General features: G+C 34.1%; 2 protein-coding genes across 2 annotated transcripts; one reads left to right on the forward strand and one right to left on the reverse strand.

Moving 5' to 3' along the window:
* Positions 1–1662: 1662 nt before the first annotated feature.
* Positions 1663–3329, forward strand: LOC141714914 (uncharacterized). The gene is made up of 5 exons (XM_074518410.1): positions 1663–1756; positions 1858–2288; positions 2538–2647; positions 2690–3092; positions 3204–3329. Exons 1-5 carry the CDS (start codon positions 1663–1665, stop codon positions 3327–3329), a joined length of 1164 nt encoding a protein of 387 aa, XP_074374511.1.
* A 613-nt stretch (positions 3330–3942) lies between these two features.
* On the reverse strand, positions 3943–4570 carry LOC141714915 (uncharacterized). The gene is made up of 3 exons (XM_074518411.1): positions 4366–4570; positions 4075–4276; positions 3943–4033 (listed from the first exon to the last, which is right to left on the reverse strand). Exons 1-3 carry the CDS (start codon positions 4568–4570, stop codon positions 3943–3945), a joined length of 498 nt encoding a protein of 165 aa, XP_074374512.1.
* Positions 4571–23940: the final 19370 nt, after the last annotated feature.

Consider the following 23940-nt stretch of genomic DNA (forward strand, 5'->3'; position numbering starts at 1 on the left):
GAGAGAACCAATGTGTCTGCAAATTGTCAAAGAAACTTGGAGTATGCATCAACACAAGTCGATTCAAGAGAAAATAGCTTTGTGCTCAGAAACGTTATCAAGTTGGGGTAAGGAGATCACAGGAAACTTTAAAGATCGGATCAGACAGAGCAAAAAGATGTTGATATCGATGAAAGGCAGGAGAGATAATCGATCAGTAAAGCTTTATCAAGATGCCTCTAAGCAACTCGAAGAAGTTTATACCCAGCAAGAATTTTTTTGGAAACAACGTTCTAAACAGCTTTGGCTCCGTGAAGGAGACCAAAACAGCAAATTCTTTCATGCAGCTACGAAGGTGAGGCGCAAAATGAATTATATATCGAATCTGGAGGATAAGAATGGAACAGTAGTGGGTTGGGAAGATGGTCTTCAAGAAGTCATGATAGAATATTTCAGTGAGCTTTTCTCAAGATCGGATATAAGCTGTGAGAGGATCATTAATTGTGTTTTTAGGTGCGTGACAGACGAGCAGAATGCACTTCTATTGGAAGATATAAAGAAAAGTGAAGTCAAAAGTGCTCTGTTTAGTATGCATCCTGACAAGTCCCCTGGGCCAGATGGGATGAGCCTAGGTTTTTACCAAAGATGCTGGCACATTGTAGGCGAGGACGTATTTCAGTTTGTTAAACAATTCTTTGCAACCGACAGATTTGATGACAAGGTTACGGATACAAATATAGTGTTGATTCCTAAGAAGCAGAATCCCTCGAAGATGACTGACTTGAGGCCCATATCTTTGTGCAACGTCCTGTATAAAGTTGCATCTAAAGTAACGGCCAACAGATTTAAACGTATCCTGAATGGTATGATATCTGAGACTCAAAGTGCGTTTATTCCTGGTAGGCTCATAACAGATAATATATTGATTTCTCATGAGATAATGCATTATATGAAAAGAAAATCCACAGGAAAAACAGGTTGGATGGCGCTCAAGCTAGATATGAGTAAGGCTTACGATCGTGTGGAATGGAGTTTTTTGGAGTTAATGATGCTTAAAATGGGCTTAAATCAGAGGTTGGTTAATCTTTTTATGGAATGTGTGACATCTGCGAGATACCAAATAACTCATGCTGGTAAAGAATTTGGTACTGTTATTCCCTCGAGGGGTATCCGTCAAGGTGACCCCCTTTCTTCATATTTGTTCTTGATCTGTATGGAGGGCTTTACAGCATTGATTAAAGATTTTGAAAGACGTAGTTTGCTGAAAGGAATTCAGGTAGCTCGTGGTGCTCCGTCGCTTTCTCATCTGTTTTTTGCAGATGATACATACATTTTTTGCAAAGCAAAACCAGAGGTAGCAGGGCAAATGGTTAATATGCTGCAGATTTTTGAACATGCCTCTGGTCAGAAGATTAATGTGGACAAATCATCGACATTCTTTAGTAGAAATACTCAACAACATGAAAGGGTGAACATATGTAATATTCTCAGAGTTGGGGAAGCAGGAGACAACTCTACCTATTTGGGTTTACCAAACATGTTAGGAAGAAAGAAAACGTCGAATTTTGGTTACCTGAAGGATCGTCTCAGAGATAGAGTTCAAGGGTGGGACAAGAAATATTTATCAGGAGGGGAAAAGAAATTCTTTTAAAAATAGTTGCTCAATCTCTTCCAAACTACGCTATGGGAATTTTTCTAATTCCTCAACAAACATGCAAGGAGCTCGAAGGCATTATGTCAAAATTCTGGTGGAGAACGTCTAAACAGAATGAGAGGGGTATCTCATGGCTCAGTTGGGATCGTTTATGCAAAAGGAAAACTCAAGGTGGTTTGGGCTTCCGTAAGTTACACGAGTTCAACATTGCCCTTCTTGGAAAGCAAGCTTGGCGTTTTCTAAGAAATCAGATAGTTTAGTGAGCAGATTGTACAAGGCAAGATATTTCCCAAACAGCTCGTTTTTGGAGGCAACGTTGGGTAATAATCCAAGCTACACGCGGAGAAGTATTTTGGAGGCTCAGGTACTGTTAAAGAAGGGAGCAGTTCGCAGAATAGGGTCAGGTGAAACAGTTAGCATTGAGAATGATCCTTGGCTGCCTCATAAAGAAGATCCGTACATTCACACATCACATGAAGCGTTAAAAGATATGAAGGTTAATTCTTTAATGGTCACTGGCGAGAGAGAATGGAACCAGGATTTGATTAAGGATATCTTTAACGGTAGAGACGCCAACTTAATTCTTTCTATACCTTTAAGCAATAGTGATGCTGACTCATGGTTTTGGAATAATGAAAAGCTGGGTTTATATACAGTAAAGAGTGCGTATGGCATTCTTACAGAGCATAACCATCAACCGAACTCAGGGGATAACTCGAGTACTTGAAAAAAGCTGTGGAATTTGAAGTTACCTCCAAAGATTAAAACTTTTATGTGGAGAGCTCTGTCTGGTATACTTCCTACGAAAGATCAACTGCAAATCAGAAGGGTAGCAGTGGATACTTTATGTCCAGTATGTAACGCAGAAACGGAGTCTGTTATGCATTCACTGGTTCACTGTCAGGTAGCCAAAGCCTGCTGGGTGTACGCAGGGTATGTGTTCAATTTTCAGCCTTGTACGAATTTTTTTGATTGGTTCAGGATGGCTGTTGGTGTGTATAAGATTGAAGATCTGTAATGGATATGATCAATATGCTGGTCAATCTGGCGTAACAGAAATGCAATAGTCTGGAATAAAAAAGGTGAGGAGTTTGTTCAAATTGTAGAATCAGCAAGGCATATTTTTAATCAGTGGAGATACGCTCAAGACAAGTCATTTAATATTTCTCTTGGGTTCATGACTCAAGCGGATGGCAACGAGCGTTGGACGAAACCAAACGTAGGAGAATTAAAAATCAATGTTGATGCTACATGTTTCACAGATTCTAACAAATACAGCTTTGCATTTCTAGTTCGAGATAGTCAGGGGAATGTGGTTGAGGCTCAAACAAAGTGCAAGCAAGGCCAGGTGGATTCAGAAATAGCAGAAGCCATGGGAATCAGGGAAGCGTTGAGCTGGGTGAAGGAGAAGAATGTGGGAAATGTGGTGGTGGAGTCAGATTGCTTGGTTGCTATCCAGGTAATTAGATGTTCGAATATCACTTTATCTTACTTTGGCCGAATGGTTGATGATTGTAAGGCCATGCTGTCTTAACTTAAACAACACAATGTGGTGTTAAATTTTGTTAAGCGATCTGCGAACAAGGTGGCTCATGAATTAGTGAGACATTCGAGTTCTATAGCTGATCGTAATTGGAGTGGTGGGGATGTCCATCAACTCTTTAGTTCTGTCTTGTATGACGATTTGAAAGTTTAATAAAATGCTTCTTCTTTTGACAAAAAAAAAGACTAGGGGGTGTATTGGTTTGAGATTTTAATGGATTTTTATTGATTCTTGAAATCAAGAGGTATATATTATGGATTTTAAATAATCTTATAAAATTTACAGGTATGCAATTGAGATTTCAATTAATACTAGTAAATCTCTAGGTATTCAATTGAGATTTAAAACTATCCTTCAAAATCTGTATGTATATAATCAGGATTTTGAAAAATCTAACAAAATAAGGGTATTCAAATTTTAAAGGATTTATAAAAATCATGAATTTTAAAGTATTTGTTAGAAATTTTATAAGTAAAATGACCAACTTGAAATCTCATCATACCACCCAGAATTTTGGTGGATTTGTAAATTATAACAAAAATTTTAAACACAAATCCATAAAAGAAATTTTTAATAAATATATTTTCTATGCCAACAAACTTCAGAATATCATGATTATTACATTCAAAAAAATAACAGAGATGAAGAGTTGCCAATACTTGTAGAATCTTAGAGGTCAGGCATCCACGATAAATAATCCAAACCATCCCAAATGATCCATGTTATGCAAGTTTCAATAAAACCTAACAAAGGGTCATATTCTACCTCACTTAAGAGCATTTCCAACGGGGGTTGCCAAGGAGGTTGTCAAGCTTATGTGGCATGACACCCAGGTGCTGGGCGGCGGAACCAGGAATCTAACATGGGGGACCAAAATAAATAAAAGTAGAAAACATACCGATTTATTTGAGATGTGCACGCCTTTCTTTGATCAAATAAAAAAAAATCAATGATCTCCTCGGCAGAAATGATCTCCGTAATCTCCTTTTTAATATACACTATCAAATAATCCCTAAGAAATTCATCTTCCATTCGATTGCGAAGACTTGTTTTCACAATTTTCATAGCAGAAAAAACTCGTTCAGATGTTGCAGTAGATGCTGGAAGAGTCAAGACAAGTCTTAATAGTCTATCAACTAATGGATACATGTCAGCTTTCCCTGTGTTACCAATCCATGACATAAATCACCAAGAGTAGACAGATTCTTCAAATCTGGATGAACCGGAACATCTAACCCATAATGTTGTAGTTCACACTGTAGATGGATTTTTTCATCTCCCAAAAAATCTTCTAGATAAAACTTTTCAGCTAACTTGCAAATGTTCTCTATGTTGAAAGACCTGTAACCATCCCTAGGATTTAGTGATGCACTTAAAATGAGAAACTCCGTCATTTATTCACTGAATCTATTGTTTAGCTCCATAATTGTGATCTATGGCAGCTGTAAAGATTTCTACTCGGTAATGATGTTCCATTGTCATCATTTGCTTTTGTTTTCCTTGTCGACGAAGAGATTTAAGCACATCAAAGTAGGGAGCATTCATATCTGGAATCAAGATAGTATGTCGTTCACAAAATGATCTCACATTTTCTAAGAGACTCTCTCAACTATCACTTCTCAATTTTTGAATCAACATCTTTGTAGTAGAAACCAGATGCATGGCATTTAAAATATCTTGAGACTTTTGTTGTAATGCTCGACAAAGTAGATCAGTAATAGCCATTATCTCCTTAACCACATGTAAAATAAACACAAATTCATAAGACATTAACAAGTAGTTGTTTGCTTTTTCTTGGGTTGAAAATAAGATGTAATCTCTTTTCTCTTACGGATTAGATGCAAAGGTAGAGTAGATAAAGAGAGATGATATTAGGGATTGTAATTTTGTAACTTGTATGTATAGTGTGTATTGGGGGTTTTGGGAACGGAGCAGAACAACTGAACTAGTATGTTCTGTTTTAAGCATCTTTTTTTTGTTTCAAATTGTACTATCTTTATCTTATATGTTTATTTATTAATTATTAAGATTAATGAACAAATTTCATGATTTCCATCTAATAAATATTATTTTGAATGAAATAATTAACAAAATCAATAAAATTTTGTATAATCAATTCTCAATTTTAATTTTTTTTTTTAAATCTAGGGGGACCAAAAAAATTTTTGATAGTAAATTTTAAAAATTTATATTAAAATTTTGGAGTTATTCCGCAGTTGGCGGGGACCGGGGCTCCCTTCGGTCTCCCTAATTCCTCCCCTCATGACACCCTTGGTTGCCTATCTATTGGAGTTGAGAGGTTGCCAAAAGGTTGCCTATCAAGATTGTCAAAATTTGGCAACCCCTTGGTAACTTCCTAAATTAGCAAAAAGTCATAAAAAACATCTAAAGTGTATATTACTCAACTCACTTTTATATTAAACTAAATATAAAATTAATATAGAGGGATCACATGAGCAACCTTTAAAGTTGTTTAACTATTGGAGCAAAATTTTAATAAATGTTGTCAAAAGTGACATGAATGTGAGAAAAAATTAAAAAATAATATATTTAATAATTTGTAATGGTTTGGCAACTTTGTTAGCCATCTCTATTGGAGATGCTCTAACATACATGAAAAGAGTATTTTAATTTTGAATTATATTCCAGACCCTAGTTGAAGTATTTTAATTAAAAATATGAATTATTAAAATTAAGTTTGGAAATATTTCTTGTGCAAGAGATAAGAAAGAAGTGGAGGGCAATTAGAAGTTAAGTTGAATTGTAGTTTAAAGAGTTTGTAATTATATTAGATACCTGATTTAATATATTTAAATAAATTATTTTTGTTTTAACTTTATTTTGAAATGTGAAAACAAATATTTTAGGAAGCTGTTAACCAACCCATCAAACAAAATCATGTTTCGCTTATAATAGTATAGTATAGATAAATATGATATTGTGAATATAAGAAAAATATTAGTAACGTAATGCAATGAAATCCATGGATTATTATCAATCCATTAAAATCTTTATAAATAAATCCATTAAAATTCATCAAAATCTGTATAGAATTTAAAAAGTCAATATCCAAGTTTTTGTGGAATTTAAAAAGTCCATGGATTTACAAATTCTACTAAAATCCATGGATTATTGTAAATCCATTTAAATCTCAAATGAATACACCCCTAGTGATTTTTATACCGGAAACTTTTTGTAAATTCATTAAAATCTCAAATGAATACACCTCCTAATTAATTTTTATACCGAAAATGACTCATGGAAAAAATAGGCGTTCTCTTTTTTCGCAAGACCCCCGGAAGACGTTCTAGTCAGCAGCTTTCCGCTCTCGCAGAAATCTGATGGTAACACTACCCTACCTAATCCATTTTTCCCATAAATTCATTGCTGTATTGATTTGAACTTAAGGGGAACTGGGGAGGGACAGGTCTGGAATAGTCTCGCAAAACAGCAGAAAAGAAATATGGAAAGGGATAAGTTTTGAAATGATCTTGCAAAACAGTAGAAAAGAAATAAAAGTGCGTATTTACTTTAACACGAGAAAGCAGAATGGGCAATCATTCTTTTGTCCATGATTCAAGTCATGTTCGTGACAGCCTGGCTCCCACGCATTGTAAAGATGCTTCTTGTATATTTGTATTAGTAGCATCATGTACAATTTCTGCTAAAAACCCCTTTATTATGTTTCCGTTGTGGCTTGTTTTTGGAATTTTGTACTATGATGTGTCCTTTAATTAACAACAATGTGCAGTAATGAGCATACTGATGATGTTTGGAAGTAGTATTCCTCGTCTCACCAAAAATTGTACAGTAATTTATAATGCTCAGGAGTCAAATTTATTTAAGCTTAACTTCAAATTATGAATTAATGATTTATAATTTTAGAATCTTTAAAATTAAATTTGATAAAAGAACATATAAACTATCAAAATTTCATAAATTTTAACTACGACTGTTAATTATTAGTTGAATGATGTTTAACTCTAAAATTTTATAAATACCAATTTTGATAAGGGAGCATGTACTGAAGTATGTACAAATTGTGTATTAGTAAAAAGACCTGATTAGCTTTCCCGTCCAAAAAAGGAGCTGATTAAACTATACCCGAGTACTGTGGTAATAAAAATGATGAAAATCATTCTATATTATATTAAAATAAAGTACAACTAAAGCACGGTTAAATAACGTGATTAAGAGTTTATTATCTATCGCTCCGTCGTCCCGGGTTCGATTCTCACATGACTGTTTCCTACTTTAATTAGAGTTATTAATTGCATATTTTCACTAATTCACCTTCCTCCTCATTTCCTTTTTCATAATTTTTTTTGTAAACCATCCCACCAATTTTCCGTACTCTCAACTCAATTTTTCTCCCTCCACAATTTATCTCTTCTCATCATTTCTCAAATTTTTTTTTTCATGAACACTTTTTTGACTAGCCATTTTCATGAATATTATTTATTAAAATACTTCCTAATTTTGGTTTATGTTTACTTGATTTTTCAGTCTATCTATTAACACAATTATCTATTAGTACTATATAAAATATGAAATATTAAAAATTATGGTACGGTACCTGTTTTTAATTCACACTAATTTTTCCAAATTATCCTTACTTTATTTAAAGGTATTATTAAAAATTATTGATTAATTCAAATCAACTATTAGTAAAAAAAATTATATTTTCTAAACACCTCCGAAAAATGTATTTTTCATCAGCTAGCTTATGGAAACAATTTTATGCAAATTGACTAACGATGAGTACGATCTTACTGCCTTATTTGTTATTTGTAGGATCAAAACAAATGGCATGCCGTTCCTTCCTCCTTTCAGGTAATTTTTACTATTTAATTAAGCACACAATCTCTTGGTCGGGCTCGAAATGATATTGCATGATTGGTCGTGTACAAGTAATAATTTTATGTATTGATGTGGTTGATTGGTCGACCGATCAATTCTAATTGATATTGAAATTAGTTTTTTAATCAATTTAAATTATATTTCATAATAAATTTTATATTATCGTAATTGATATTAAAGTGAGCTTTTTTACCAATTTAAATTCTAATTCATATTAAAATTTATGTTATTATAAGTAATATTGAAAACAACTTATTCTACTAATTTATTTATTTTTAAATAAATTATAAAATAATCTTTACTATAAAAATCAACCAGATTAATTACTATATAATTGAACTATAAAATATATATTATAATATCTATTATATAGATATTATAAATCTGTTTATCTATACTTTGAAAGGATAATTTGTTGATTTGTATAAGGGTCTCGAGATAAAATAAAATAATCTACACTTTTCATCCAGGTTACATCAAAATTATATTATTGATCCGGATTAAAATAAAATTTATAGCAAACTAAGTTTAATTGGTTGGATTCGGTGAATATAATATAATGTGCCTTATGTTATGACAAAATAATAAATGTTATTAATCCGGCTAAAAGATTATATATTTGAATCGAGTTAAATAAGATAATATGTAAAATTAATCCAGGCTGAAAAATATTATACAATTGATCCGCATTGAAATAAAATTATAACAAACACATAATTCGGCCAAAAAAAATAAAATTCATAATATATTTTATCTAGGCTAAAAGAAAATTATCCTATTGATCCGGAAATGAAAACATTAAAATGGAACTAAAAATAATTAATTAGATTTGGTCGATTTAATGGGTCTTAGATTAAAAAACAATCAAGTAAATTATCGATATGGGAAAAAACAAATTTAATATCAGACAAAGAATAATTCGTATCTATCTAATAGGGGATAAAATAAACCTTAATTACGTCATTAATATTGCATCTAGGATTACAAGGCCCATTAAAGAAGGTCATATGTATGACATTCAAACCAAGAAGGTTAACACATTGATCAGGCCTGATGGAACAAAGAAGGTCCAATAGCCCTGAATATTTATTAATTTCGTAATTAATAAATAGGGAGGAGTAACAGCTCATTAAATGAGTCCAATCAGTAATATAACTCTATGGAAGATAGCCTAGAGGGCACCTAAACCAACAAGAAGTCTGATTCCTTTATTATAGGACTCTAAAGTCTATCCAAATTCTGAGACTTGCCCCGAAGTCTCATAACCCTAGTCAATTTAAGGACTCCCAACATCTATATAAGGGCTCTCACCCCTCCTATTAGAACTACGTTTTTTGGTTTGATTCTCTAATTCACAGAGATACGTAGACATCTCGTAAATGCAGAGTTAAGCTATGAAACACGCGAGCAGCCATTAAAGGCCTTGAGCTCCCGATTCCTAGTAATAAATACTACCCAGTTTTTTATCCATAACATTTGGCGCCATCTGTGGGAAGGCATAATAACAACCATGGTGAACACATGGCGCAGAAACAATGCCCCTGAAGGAACACCGGCTGGGACAACTCAACCAATCTCGTCGGTGGTGGAGATACCTCCGCATTCAACTTACGCCTCCACCCAAGAAGCAACCCTGGCAAGAGAAATCGAGGCACCGCCTCAAGGGACGCATACCCCGACTCTTCAAGGGACGAATCCCCAATTTCAGCAGCTACAAACACCTGTGAATCCTCAACCCGTTGGGTATGAGTATTCGACAATTGTGACCACTAATCCCACTTACGGGATGCCCTTATACCCAGAGATTGGAGGGAGTGGGCACTCCAATCGGAGTGAAGCACAAGGGCAGACGCCACAATACATACGTGGTTTGGCTCCTATTCCGGAGGATCAGGAATTCTCTAGGCCTTATACTGAAAGAGACTCTGAATCTTCGGATGATGGCGTGGCCCCAAGAAGGAGGCGTGCTTGTAACACCCCAAATCCGGAGTCTAGATTTGGTGTCACTAAACAATCTTTACATAATATAAAATAATATACAATGACCCCTTAATTCCGGATCGCTTACAGGTTATGGTATGAAACAAGAATTTAACCTTTTAAAATTTACAACAACTGAAACACAAGTTTAAATAACTTTCTACTAATTCCCTTGTCTTATATTTCTAACATCTTCATCCTCTTGCAGCTGAGATTGTTCTAACTTCTGCTGTCTATTAAAAACTGTTCACTTTTATCCTCATTTGTCTCTGAAAGAAATAAGAATTTACAAAGAAAGAGTGAGCCACAAAATGCCCAGCAAGTATATAACTGATTTCCAAATATCATTATCAAAGGAAATTTCCGGACACAATTTTTAAATAATCTTTAAACATTTCTATTTATTTTAAGTAGTTGAGCGAATAAAAATTGGTCGTTACTAGCCTTTAACTATAAATCAAAAGTGACGAGCAATTCCCAGATTCATCTCCTGAATCAGGGTTTTGTCCGGTTTTTTAATCAAAAAACTTTTCAAGAAGGAATGTCATTAATGGCGATCAACAATAAATTAGACTGGACACTAGAACCAACATATGCACTATACCCTGCTGATCAGTCAGGATACAGTGCGGATCTATACTCATATGTATAGACCCACCAACATATAAGGTACCCAGGCACTATGGCCTCCGTAATTAAGGGTCCAGTCCATCACTGGCCCTCATTGTAACCATCCAGTCCATAGAGTATATTGATGTCAAATCACTTTGATTTCAAAACATCTCGATTCATGGTTCACAAATAACCCGATATAATAGGTATTTGTTTAGGAAATCAATCGATAATATAGGAACAATAAAGAAAGGGACTTGCATAATTAAGAGTAATTGCAGAGAAATATAAAATAGTTAACTATTCTAAACTTAGAATATGAATGAAGTATTTGCAGTATATTACGAGAAAATTCAGGAATACTTTCCTTGCTGAGCTTTAACCATTATTACTGGTTGACTTTGGACAGACTTGGACGTTCGACTTTATCTTCTAACCACTAAACTATCCTGGATACGATTCCAATACTCAGGTCCTTCGATTGGAACCTTGCTGAGCTTGACAACTAACCACTAGGCCACTTTTAGTCCGTCGTCAACCCCTAGGTCTTCTGACTAGAACCTACAGGATCGAAATACCCTAATTTAGACAATCATTTATGCTTAGCATATTCTTGCTATCAAATCTACCAATTCAATATGAAATCCCGACTTGTATTTATATGTATTATTGAAATACACATAACAATCAAGGTTTACGTCTTCGAAATTTGGTTCGGTACTTATTTTTGGAAAGTACGTATTACTATCGTTACAGAAAAATAAGGTCATAGGGTTCTTTTTGCAAAATATTTCACTAACTGATTTACATATTGCTAGCTGTTTTGAATCTTGGTTCAAAATTTAACTTAGATTGACCGAACCGAATTTATATTTAATTAAGTGTTAATAAGGCAAACCGACTGATTTATATCAGTAAGTTTATTTGAGTAACGTTTAACCAAATACAACTCAATGTCACACTATTCCGAGTTAGTTTCTCGTATTAGAAAGTAAATTTATAAAACAATTTACATAATTATACACACAAATGAATCGATTAGTAATTCTGATAATTAAAGAACGCGCTCCTAAATTTCCAAAATAATATTTTCTCAGAAAACGGACAGCACTTCATCTATTTATCGGACCACCAGTCGATATCATATCGACATAATCAACAACAATCAACACAATTTCATAGTCCATTGTCCACTACGAATTAAATAATCATAACCGACTAATTTACAAAATAATATTTTGTAAATTATAGGACTCAGTTATTACATCACGGTCCACCGCCAGCTCATCAAAATTCATCGCTGACGGCGGTAAAACCCGGAGGTACCCGAATCGAGTTTCCAATCACGAGTTTCACCGATAAAATCTCGGAATAACTAAAATAATGATTCGAATAATCACAAAATATTCATTCGAATTTTATTCACAAAATTTAATAATTCGAATATACACAAAACCATACTTCGAATTATCCATGTAACACGGCAACAACACACGCGCAAACATGCATATCACGCGCACCCGGTCACCTCGCCGGAGTGGAAACCGGCGGCAACCGGAAAAAGAAAAAGAAACCGGCTACACAGTAAAACATCAATCGAAACTACACACACAACACACGCTTGTAATATGCGTGTATACTTATGTATATACAGCGAATATGCAGGAACCGAACCAATAATCAATTGGAAAAATGAATCAGAAAAAGTAAGGCGGCGGCCGGAGGAAACTCACTGGAACAGGGAGGGGAGAATCAGGGGGAAAAGAAACGGATGAAGTAGAGAATCGTGAGAGAGACAGATTTGAGAGAGGGAGAGAGTACATGAGAGATTTTTGAGAGATTAAAAAGAGAGAGAAGAGAGAAATTGAGAGAGAGAGACGACTGAAATGGGGGTGGGGGAAACAGGGTATATTTGTGGGTTTTTTTAATTCTTGTTATTATCCCAATTTCGACATCGAGCTGTGAAACTAACGATCCACATCGCGTGCAACAATTCATCGAAGCAATTCCACAATTATTTTAAAATTTCCAAAATATTCAAAAATTAATAAAAATAAAATTTTCATAATTTTTAATATATTTTTGAATCGTGAGTCGGACCCGTATTTTATGATTTAGCGAACAAACGTGCGCGTGAATTTAATCCGAAATATTTCCAAAATAATTTTAAAATTCTCAAAATAATTTAAACTTAAGAAAATATGAGTTTCATAATTTTTGAAGAATTCTTGAATTTAATATTGAACTTACACTTACATGCAATCAAAAAATTATTTAAAGATGAATAATTGATAAAATATTGATTTATGAATTTTACAAATTCCTAAAAATAAATATTGAAATTTTAAAAGTATAAAAATAATTTTAGAAACAATTTTAACATTTATGAAAATAAATCATCAATTAAATCACTTTTAAAAGCAAAAAAAACAAAACCATACAATTTAATAATTAATTATACCAATAATCGTCGTACCCAACAAATCACACACAATTAATAATATGGTAACGCACAACTTGCAGAACCATCACATATCTTACTTACTTAATAATTCCATAATTACACTTATATATCGGATCCGAAAATAGATTACTTAGCCGCCAACTAACTATAAAAATGATACAATTTAATACCAGATTTAGATAGTTATCATAACCAGACTTCTTATAAAATACTTTATACGAAAATAAAGTAATATTATTCCGTCTCTCGAGAATACGGGTTTTATCGATCTATAAAAATGATTATCAGATCGAAATTTTTTACGTCAAGACTCGTACGGGTCAAATCGTACCTCAGATCGAAAAAGTCAAAACCATAAAGTGTTCAGAATTATCAGATTATGTTAGGAAGGAGTTTTCCGAAGAGTTTTGGGTTGTAAAAACGCAAAAATGGTTGAGGTTGGACGATTTCCGATTTCATAAAGTAATTTTATAATAACCTAAAAGTAATAATTATTAATTCTATAAATTCTTATAGAGTCATATATCAATCCAAAAATTACCAGAAAAATACCAAAATTATCTATATTTGATTCTGGATAATGAAAAATTAAAATATCCTAATTTTATCATATATAAACACCCAAACATCAATATCAATCATGAGATAATTCACCAAAAATTCACGTAATAATCACATAATAATTATTATTGATAATAACACGATATATCCCGGATAGTACATCCTTCCCCCTTTAAAAGGATTTTGCCCTCGGAATCATATTAAGGAACAAATAATGATACTTTTTAAGTATCTCACCTATAATTTCTCAGGTTAATTTCTTACCCAAACTACTTTTCCATAAACTTAACTCATCACTTTAATCACTACTCAACAGTCTTTTGCCAACATCAAAATCTATCAGTTGCTCATGCAACCTGGCTTAAGTCTCCATTTCATACATATGGAGCTAAATTACTCTTCCTGGTTATACATATATAAACATCTTATGAGCTCGTTATACCTGTGACAACAAGGCCAACTCATTCGTAATCTTTTTCTTAAAGGACTAACTTAATTTATACTAATATTATTTTCTTTCTAATTTCAATTAATTCGTGCTCATGAATGCCTCCCACTTTCACGGGCTATTCTACTTCATTTCCACGTCTCTCTTTGTTCAATTATCCTGGCCTGTGATCGCTTCCAATTGTATTCGAGACCCTTTACTCAATCTCTTATACTTTTCGTCCATCTGCGAATGATATACTGAGCTCATGGCGTCTTTGGTTTCTAAACTTCCTAAATAAATTCCAGAATTTCGAATTAAAAAGAGAATCTCAATAATTGCATTTAACTCACCACTTATTATTATACCTTACTTCCTACTATCAAATATATTTATCGAGCGAAAATCTTTTACTATTTAGAAGAAAAAATATTAATCTGGATACATTTTCCATATAATATAACTTATATTATCATTTTATTTGGCTCTAGGGAGTCTTAATATAAAATTTATTGCGATGCTTTTCTCTGAAATTTTGTCACATATAACGTTCATTCTTTTCTTCACGCCACATTATCAGAAAGTCATCTTCTATCTTTATGTCTTGCATCATATTATCGGAGTAACCTGAGTCTCCCGGGTTGTCAGGATTTAACCAACTCTTATCTCTTACTTCTGCCTTACTTGTACCTATCTATTCATGAATGATATATCTTATTTTGGTTTATAGCGTTTCCCATATTTCTGCCAACATCTTAATCAAATAATAGTATCAATTAAATACAATTTATACTTAAATCTGATTGCATATCACCATCTCCTTGAAGTAATAATGAATTTATTCCCCGAGTAAAATATTTAACAATAAAAAGGAAAATCAGGTTTGGTTAACCTATTTCTAGTAATTCAAATAACGCTTTTATTGTGGATATGTAGTGAACTTGATGATTTCATTAAAAAACACCTTAGTAGATTTTATTTAGTGAAAAATATAGCACTCGATGGATAAGGAATATAGTCCCGATGGATGACTCAATATAGTCCCGATAGATGATGATTTATTATCCATCGAGTGAGTAGCTTGTGTAATAATAAGTCTGTAGCACATTTATGCATACACCTTGTTTAGATTATGTAGTAGCACTCAAGTCATGTTGACTTTAATTAGATATGCAGAATAGGTTAATTAATTGTACATAGATGATGTCTTGTAATTATGCATAAATGAAATGAAGTCAAGTGCCAGATAGCTACCCGACGGATAAACAATAATGCCACTCGACGGGTGATCAACAGGGCAACCCGACAGATGATCATGTATCCGACGGATAATCAATTCAAACATCCTTTGATAGTGACAACACAGTCACATGCGTCGAGTGTATGCAAAAGGAATGTGGAACCCTATTCAACTGGGTTTTAGAGAACAAAGAAGCATTGCCATTTCTATGCTATTATGAAGATATTCAAAGATGCTGGAATAGAGTAATGAAGCAGCATAGTATTAGACTTGATAGGTTTTGTTTTATTATCTTGTCTTATTACTTTGTAATCTTGGTGATATATAAACCAAGAAGTAGCAAATAGAATAAATGAGCAGGACAAGACTAAGAACATTATCTCAGAGAAATAATTGTAAGCTGCATCATTAGCATTTCTCTATAAACTTAGCTGTTCATATTTGTAAGCAGCTGTGAGCTAATCTTGCTACACAGAGTTCTCTTGATATAATATATATCTCTGGTGGATACATTCAAATCCACCAGAAAGTTTTTAAAGACGTGTTTTTAATTACTTGTGCTTTGATTTTACTAACTTCTTATTCCGCACTTTGCAAATCAAACACTTATATATTATTAAGATATAATATTTTATATTTTTTAAAAAGGTTCAAGAATTCCATTCAACCCCCCTTCTGTAATTCTTGTTGCATTGTTAGGGACTAACAGCTTTCTTCGTCTCTATTTCTCAAGTGATTCCACTATCTCACCCCTTAACAGCTATATTAATTTTGAAATTATTACCATATCATGCTCACCTTCTTATGCTAGTTTTGGTTCTTCGGTAGATATGATATTTACTTACATGTCCTTCCATTTCTGTTCTTATGCCACGCCCACCAATATCTTCATTTATTCTTCCCTATTTAATCACATTCTCTGAATGAGATTCATATCTCCAATCATTGGTGTTTCACTTTGTTCCTACATCAGTTCTGGCACACCTGGCGTTCGCAACTGACTTATGTTCCGGACCATTTTATGAAAGGAACATGTCCTAAGTCCAATCATGTATTAGGATTTAGGAATAACTTCCTGTGTAATCTGTTTTGATTTAATTGATATTAATAAAAGACTTGTTTTGTTTTTATTACGGGCTTTATCTATTTAAGTGTTTAAATAAGATATACCATAGTTTAGAGTAAAGCTTTTTATGGATTATGATGAGATCATAATAGTGAGACCTAAAAGATGATAACTCTAAACTTAAATAGTTCCTGGTCGTAGGATTACTAACTGGTAATTAATAATCCGCAGAGATCGGTACATACTATGCTTGCTTCATTATGAAGGATGTCTGTTCTCATAGACATTTGTGTGGTGACACTATAGCTAGTATGTAGGTGCTTATTATAGAATAAGTTCACTGAACATGACTCGCCCAGCTGAACAACTGATGGAGTTCACTCACGTGTCAGCAGTTGTTCACATAGTGAGAGTTGTACAAGTATCCTTAGACTTGAGGTCATCATAGTCATCTTGTGTACACTGAACTATGCTTTGGTTTAGTTCTTAGTCTCCAGGGACAATTATTAGGGCTCTACTGGGTATAGGAATTTGTACACGAAGATAGTGTATGATCAATAAAGGATCTACCCCTTCCAGTGAAGGAAGCGAATGTTCAAGGCTGATCCACTTATGCTAGTTCAGGAATCTCTGGCCAGAGTGAATGAAATTAGAAAGGAGTTTCTAATTTGCATAGAACTAAGCATAGTAATTGGTAAGCAAGTGATTAAATTAGATAGGCTTGACACGAGATCCATGCCTTGTATTTAATCGGGACATTGTAGGGTAGAAGGAGTTTATTGTACGGTAGCTATTCACTGAATAGGTTCTTGGTATTCTAAGCAATGAATTCATATTATCCGGATAGTCGCGATATGCTGAGAAGTATCCCTCACGATGTAGAATAAATATGATTAATTAATTAATCTTATTTAATAAATTAGAGAATTTATATAAATATTGATAAAATAGTTTTATTATTATTTATTTCTACTACCGGCTTAATATTGAACCTACAGGGTCACACCATAAAAAGAGAATGATTTAATGGTGGAGAAATTAATTAATAATGGCTAATAATTATTTATTTATGAAATAAATAATTAATTGGAAAATTTAATAATTGATTAAATGAGATTTAATTGATTATAAATTAATTAAGAAAAGTTCTTAATATTATTAATTAAGAATTTAATTTTTGGAAATTAAATTAAGAGAGAGAATTATTTCTAAAGTGTTTAGAAAAAGGATTAATAATTAAAAGGTGTTTTAATTATTAATGTGAATAATAAAGGGTTAATAATAATAATATTTTATGGGAAAATTTCAGCTAAAAATTTTGCCTATAAATATACTATTATAAACCCTATTTTTATTCTAACCCCAATTTTTAGAAAAACCTAATTCTCTCCACCTCCTCCTCCTCCTTCTTAACGTCGTTTTCTTGGTGGATACCGGGGGAGTGCTTCACGTTTGAGGAGCAGCTGCTAAGGATCTCCGATCGTTGCTTTTGGATCGCATATTAAAGGTTAGTAATCGATCCATATGTTTTTACCATGATTTATATGCTTTTATTTGGATTTTATGTGTAAAAAGTGTTTTACCATGCCTCCGCTGCATTTAAAATCCAACAATGGTATCAGAGCATAGGCTGTATGCATATAGATCTGTGGTAAAATTTTCAGAATTTTATGTGCTTATATGAATTAATTATGATTTTTATAAGTTATATCATGGATTAATTTTGTCTGATGAGAAATCATTTCTCAGAATAATTTTGAATGTTGATCTGGGTTCTACAAGTGTTGTGGATCGTCTGGGTATTTTTTTCATAATTTTATGATGTATAGATTATTTATTATGAATTTTTGAAGTTGTTGTAATTAAATTTATAATTAAATAAAGATATATATATATATGAATTGTAAGTATGTATATATATTTGTACATCTGCTGTTGCTGTAACATTCTGTGGTGCACGGAGAAAGAGAAAGACAGAGTACAGTACGGCGGCTCGGTGACCAAGAAAAAAATAAAAATAAACGGCGATTGACTGAAAACCGGACGGAGGACCGCGCGTCGACCACGCGCGCGTGGGGCTCACGCGCTTGCGTGCCACGCGCGGCGCGTGGAAGACACGCACTGATGACGTCATGCTGACGTCATCATAGGGGTTAGGCGCGTGACGCGCGCGTGCGCGTGGGGGCGCGTGGAAGACAGTCACACACGCGCCGGACAGCGCGTGTGCGCGTGGGGGCGCGTGGGGAAGCTTCTTTTGGCGCGTGAGGGCGCGTGGGAGCTCAGAATTGGGTGATTTTGGTGCCGTTGGATTCGTCTTCTCGAGGCTTCTAATGGTATATTATATGATATTTCAAACTGTTTATAGCTAATAGAAGTGTTTTTAAGCTATTTTTGAATGTTTTTAATTGCTTTTAAATGCTTCATGTGATACATAGAGATGTATAATGCTTAGACCAATATGCTAGATGATGTAACATGCCTACCTTGACGTTTATTCATGTTTATATATGTGATATATGCTTAGTTTATCATGCGATGATAGATTTAGGTGAACTTAAATGAACATAAGGCGTTTGTTAGACAACCTAGTATAGTGAAATTGTTTCATAACCTTAATGATAATATTATGAATACAATCATGAGATTCTTGTGTTTATGAAACACGTAATTGAATATGAATTTTCGATATGAGAGAAAGGATGATTCTGTCAACAACAGATTTCTATCTGTAAGAAAGGGTTATTAAGTGACGCCTCTTGACAATGCTCCACCCGATCTGGGAATCATCTGATTATTGATTATTGATTTGAAATATTTAATTTAAAAGGAAGAATCTCTTTATAATATGATTATGATTGTAACGTAATATAATCCCTCTAAAATTAAATAATATCAAGTAGTAATTGGCCAATGACACAACGGGCTTGTGTCGGTCATAGCCTTCCAACATGATAGAAAGTAGTTCTTATTTTTGAATCATTGTCGGTTCCTGCTACAGCCGAGGGCTTTGATTTCGAAATAAGAAATACTTGTCTATTACATAGAGATGTGTACGTTGAATTAGAATCTAAAGGTCGGTACGTGCCACAGCCGTGGGCCGTTGGAGACTGATTTAATTGTACGGAATGTTGGGTTAGACTTGACTTAGAATATTGAGTTTGTCGTACCACAACTGTGACTCAATTATTCAAGAGGCTAAAGTTTGATTAGGGAATAACATAAGATGTAATTGACAAGAGTTGTCTGCCTATTGAACATTACATGGCGGTTCGTGCTATAGCCGGGGTTGTGTAATGGAATGTAGGATCCCTATTCCCACTAGCATTATGAATGCTTAATTTTTCACGTAGGGGGTTGTAATAAATTAGATAAACTAGTGGGAGCCACTTATGAATAAAGACCCGATTCATATAGTGTTTTAAAATGAAATCGAATATTTGATAAGTGTTGTTATGTGTTTATCATTTACAGATTTACTTTGTACGTTATGTCTTCTGCACTATCACTCAGTAGCATACTAGATGCTCACAAGTTGACTGGTCCTAATTATGCTGACTGGCTTCGAAACTTGAGAATTGTTCTCAGGATTGAGAAGCTGGAATACGTGATTGACTCACCTAAGCCTACTGAACCTGCCAGCGATGTGCATAATGATGAACATGTTGTGTATCGTAAGTGGATAGATGATACAAATGTTGCTCAATGCATCATGCTAGCCTCCATGAACATTGAGCTACAGAAGCAACATGAGCATATGGATGCTCACACTATCCTCATGCATCTACAAGAGTTGTATGATGTGGCAGGGAGGACAGCTTGATATGAGATATCGAAGGAGCTGTTCGGTTGTAGGATGTCTGAGGGATCATCTGTGAATGACCATGTACTTAAGATGATCAATTTGATTGAACGTCTTGGACAACTTGGTTTTTCCATGGATGGGGAGCTGAGCCAAGACCTGGTCTTGCAATCGCTTCCGAGTTCGTTCTCGCAGTTTGTTGTGAACTTTCACATGAATAAGTTGGATGTCAGCCTGCCTGAACTCCACAACATGTTGAAGACTGCGGAATCAAATTTTCCCCCTAAGAAGAGTTCTGTTCTTCTAATTGGTGAAGGTTCTAATCCTAAGAAAAGGAAGAGGAACCCTTCCAAGAAGAAGATAGTAGGTGAGAAAATACCGGTTCCACCAAAAGCTGAAGACCCCAAGAGCAAAGTTGTTTGCTTTCACTGTAACAAGGTGGGGCACTGGAAGAGGAACTGCAAGGTTTACCTTGCAGAATTGAAGAAGAAGAAGGGTAGTGAGACTACTGCTTCTGATTTAGGTATGCTCATGATAGAAGTGAATATGTCATTAAATCAAATTTCTACTTGGGTATTAGATACCGCCTGTGGTTCTCATATCTGCAATTTGTTGCAGGGACTAAGGAGAAGTAGGACTCTTAAAGAAGAAGAGGTGATTCTACTGATGGGAAATGGAGCAAGAGTTGCTGCTAAAGATGTAGAATCATTTCATTTACATATGCCTACGTGTAAGACTATTGTTTTAAATAATTGTTATTTTGTTCCCTCGATTGTGAGGAATATTATTTCTATTCCCATATTAGACTTGGCTGGATTTTCATTTATTATTGAGAATAATGAATGTTCTATTCTTAGATATAATATTCTTTATGGACGTGGTACTTTAAATAATGGTCTGTATGAATGTGACATAATTTACTTCAGATTGAACAAACTAATAAAAGAAAAAGGATGATGAAAATCTCACTTTATTGTGGCACTGCAGTCTTCATTTAGTGGACATGGAGAGAGGGCTGCAAATTTGCTAGGAATGGTACACACAGATGTATGTGGACCAATGTCTACGCAAGCCATGGGTGGATTTTCATACGTCATTACTTTCATAGATGATAAATCTAGATTCGGATATGTGTTTGATGAAACACAAGTCTGAAGCCTTTGAAAAGTTCAAAGAGTATAAGTATGAGGTGGAGAAACAACCAAACATAGTATTATAACTCTTCGATCAGATCGAGGTGGTGAATACTTTAATGGAGTGTTTCTAGATTATCTCAAAGTAAATGGTATAGTCTCCCAGTGGACTCCTCCAGATTGGTATCTGAAAGGAGAAATCGAACTTTGTTAGACATAGTTCGGTCCATGATGAGCTATGAGAATCTTCCAGTATTCCTATGGGGTTATGCATTGGAAACCTCAACATATTTACTGAATAAGGTGCCTTCCAAATCTATTCCTCAAAACTCCGTATGAGATATGGAAAGAAAGGAAACCGAGTCTTAAACACGTTAAGATTTGGGGATGTCCAGCTTATGTCAAGAAAGTTGACCCAGATAAGCTGGAATATCGATCCGTAAAATGTAGTTTTGTGGGATATCCTAAAGAGACTTTAGGGTATTACTTTTAAACCGATCATCGGGTGTTTGTCTCCAGGCATGCTACCTTCTTGGAAAAGGAGTTTATCCTTGAAGGAAACAGTGGGAGCAAAATTGAACTTGATGAAGTTCAAGAAGCACAAACTACTACGGATTCAAGTGGAAATACCTGTTCTGACTGAACAACCTTTTGTGGAACAGCCCATTCATAGAACATGGAGAGTGTCTCGCCAACCTGAGAGGTAATATGGCCTTGTCATTAAGAATGACAATGAGTTGTCGATCATTGATGATGACGACCCTGTGACCTATAATGAGGCTATGAGTAGTGTTGACTCAGAGAAATGGCAAAGTGCCATGAAATCCGGAATGGAATCTATGTATACGGTATACGAAAGAATGATTAGAGCAGATGGGCAGGTGGAGACCTATAAGGCCAGGCTTTTGGCAAAAGGATTCAAACAAAGGCAATGGATTGACTTTGATGAAACCTTTTACATGTAGCCCTGTTAAAATCAGTTCGGATTTTGCTTGTGATTGCTGCTTACTACGACTATGAAATCTGGCAAATGGCCAGATGGTTTTCTTTCCAAGGGAAATGAAAACCTAGTGTGTAAGCTGCTGCGAACCATATGTGGTTTAAAGCAAGCTTCTCGAAAGATGGAACATTCGTTTTGATGAGACAATCGAAGAGTTTGATTTTATCAAAAACGTAGATGAACCATGCGTCTACAAAAGGGTTAGTGGGAGCGCGGTAACATTTCTTGTATTGTATTGAAATAGAGTTGACACACATAACAACATAGCAGACCCACTCACAAAGCTACTTTCTGAAAGTCACTTTGATCGTCATAAAGACTAGATGAGTATTAGATACCAGAGTGATTGGCTTTAGTACAAGTGGGAGATTGAAAGGAATATGTCCTAAGTCTAATCATGTATTAGGATTTAGGAATAACTTCCTGTGTAATCTGTTTTGATTTCATTGATATTAATAAAAGACTTGTTTTGTTTTTATTACGGGCTTTATCTATTTAAGTGTTTAAATAAGATATACCATAGTTTAGAGTAAAGCTTTTTATGGATTATGATGAGATCATAATAGTGAGACCTAAAAGATGATAACTCTAAACTTAAATAGTTCCTGGTCGTAGGATTACTAAATGGTAATTAATAATCCGCAGAGATCGGTACATACTATGCTTGCTTCATTATGAAGGATGTCTGTTCTCATAGACATTTGTGTGGTGACACTATAGCTAGTATGTAGGTGCTTATTATAGAATAAGTTCACTGAACATGACTCGCCCAGCTGAACAACTGATGGAGTTCACTCACGTGTCAGCAGTTGTTCACATAGTGATAGTTGTACAAGTATCCTTAGACTTGAGGTCATCGTAGTCATCTTGTGTATACTGAACTATGCTTTGGTTTAGTTCTTAGTCTCCAGGGACAATTATTAGGGCTCTACTGGGTATAGGAATTTGTACACGAAGATAGTGTATGATCAATAAAGGATCTACCCCTTCCAGTGAAGGAAGTGAATGTTCAAGGCTGATCCACTTATGCTAGTTCAGGAATCTCTGGCCAGAGTGAATGAAATTAGAAAGGAGTTTCTAATTTGCATAGAACTAAGCATAGTAATTGGTAAGCAAGTGATTAAATTAGATAGGCTTGACACGAGATCCATGCCTTGTATTTAATCAGGACATTGTAGGGTAGAAGGAGTTTATTGTACGGTAACTATTCATTGAATAGGTTCTTGGTATTCTAAGCAGTGAATTCATATTATCCGGATAGTCGCGATATGCTGAGAAGTATCCCTCACGATATAGATTAAATATGATTAATTAATTAATCATATTTAATAAATTAGAGAATTTATATAAATAATGATAAAATAGTTTTATTATTATTTATTTCTACTACCGACTTAATATTGAACCTATAGGGTCACACCATAAAAAGAGAATGATTTAATGGTGGAGAAATTAATTAATAATGGCTAATAATTATTTATTTATGAAATAAATAATTAATTTGCAAATTTAATAATTGATTAAATGAGATTTAATTGATTATAAATTAATTAAGAAAAGTTCTTAATATTATTAATTAAGAATTTAATTTTTGGAAATTAAATTAAGAGAGAGAATTATTT

The sequence above is a fragment of the Apium graveolens genome, chromosome 3 (assembly GCF_009905375.1).
Source record: "Apium graveolens cultivar Ventura chromosome 3, ASM990537v1, whole genome shotgun sequence".
In the NCBI taxonomy this organism is placed as follows: domain Eukaryota; kingdom Viridiplantae; phylum Streptophyta; class Magnoliopsida; order Apiales; family Apiaceae; genus Apium; species Apium graveolens.

What these genes read in the sequence shown, in the direction of transcription:
- LOC141714914 (XM_074518410.1), top strand. Translation starts at nt 1,663, where the DNA reads ATGGGAATTTTTCTAATTCCTCAACAAACATGCAAGGAGCTCGAAGGC. An exon ending in GTCTAAACAGAATGAGAGGG is followed by an intron (nt 1,757 to 1,857) that starts GTATCTCATGGC and finishes CTTCTTGGAAAG; the next exon opens with CAAGCTTGGCGTTTTCTAAG. An exon ending in ATTGCTTGGTTGCTATCCAG is followed by an intron (nt 3,093 to 3,203) that starts GTAATTAGATGT and finishes AATTTTGTTAAG; the next exon opens with CGATCTGCGAACAAGGTGGC.
- LOC141714915 (XM_074518411.1), bottom strand. Translation starts at nt 4,570, where the DNA reads ATGACGGAGTTTCTCATTTTAAGTGCATCACTAAATCCTAGGGATGGT. An exon ending in GAAGAATCTGTCTACTCTTG is followed by an intron (nt 4,277 to 4,365) that starts GTGATTTATGTC and finishes TGACTCTTCCAG; the next exon opens with CATCTACTGCAACATCTGAA. An exon ending in TGCACATCTCAAATAAATCG is followed by an intron (nt 4,034 to 4,074) that starts GTATGTTTTCTA and finishes CCCCCATGTTAG; the next exon opens with ATTCCTGGTTCCGCCGCCCA.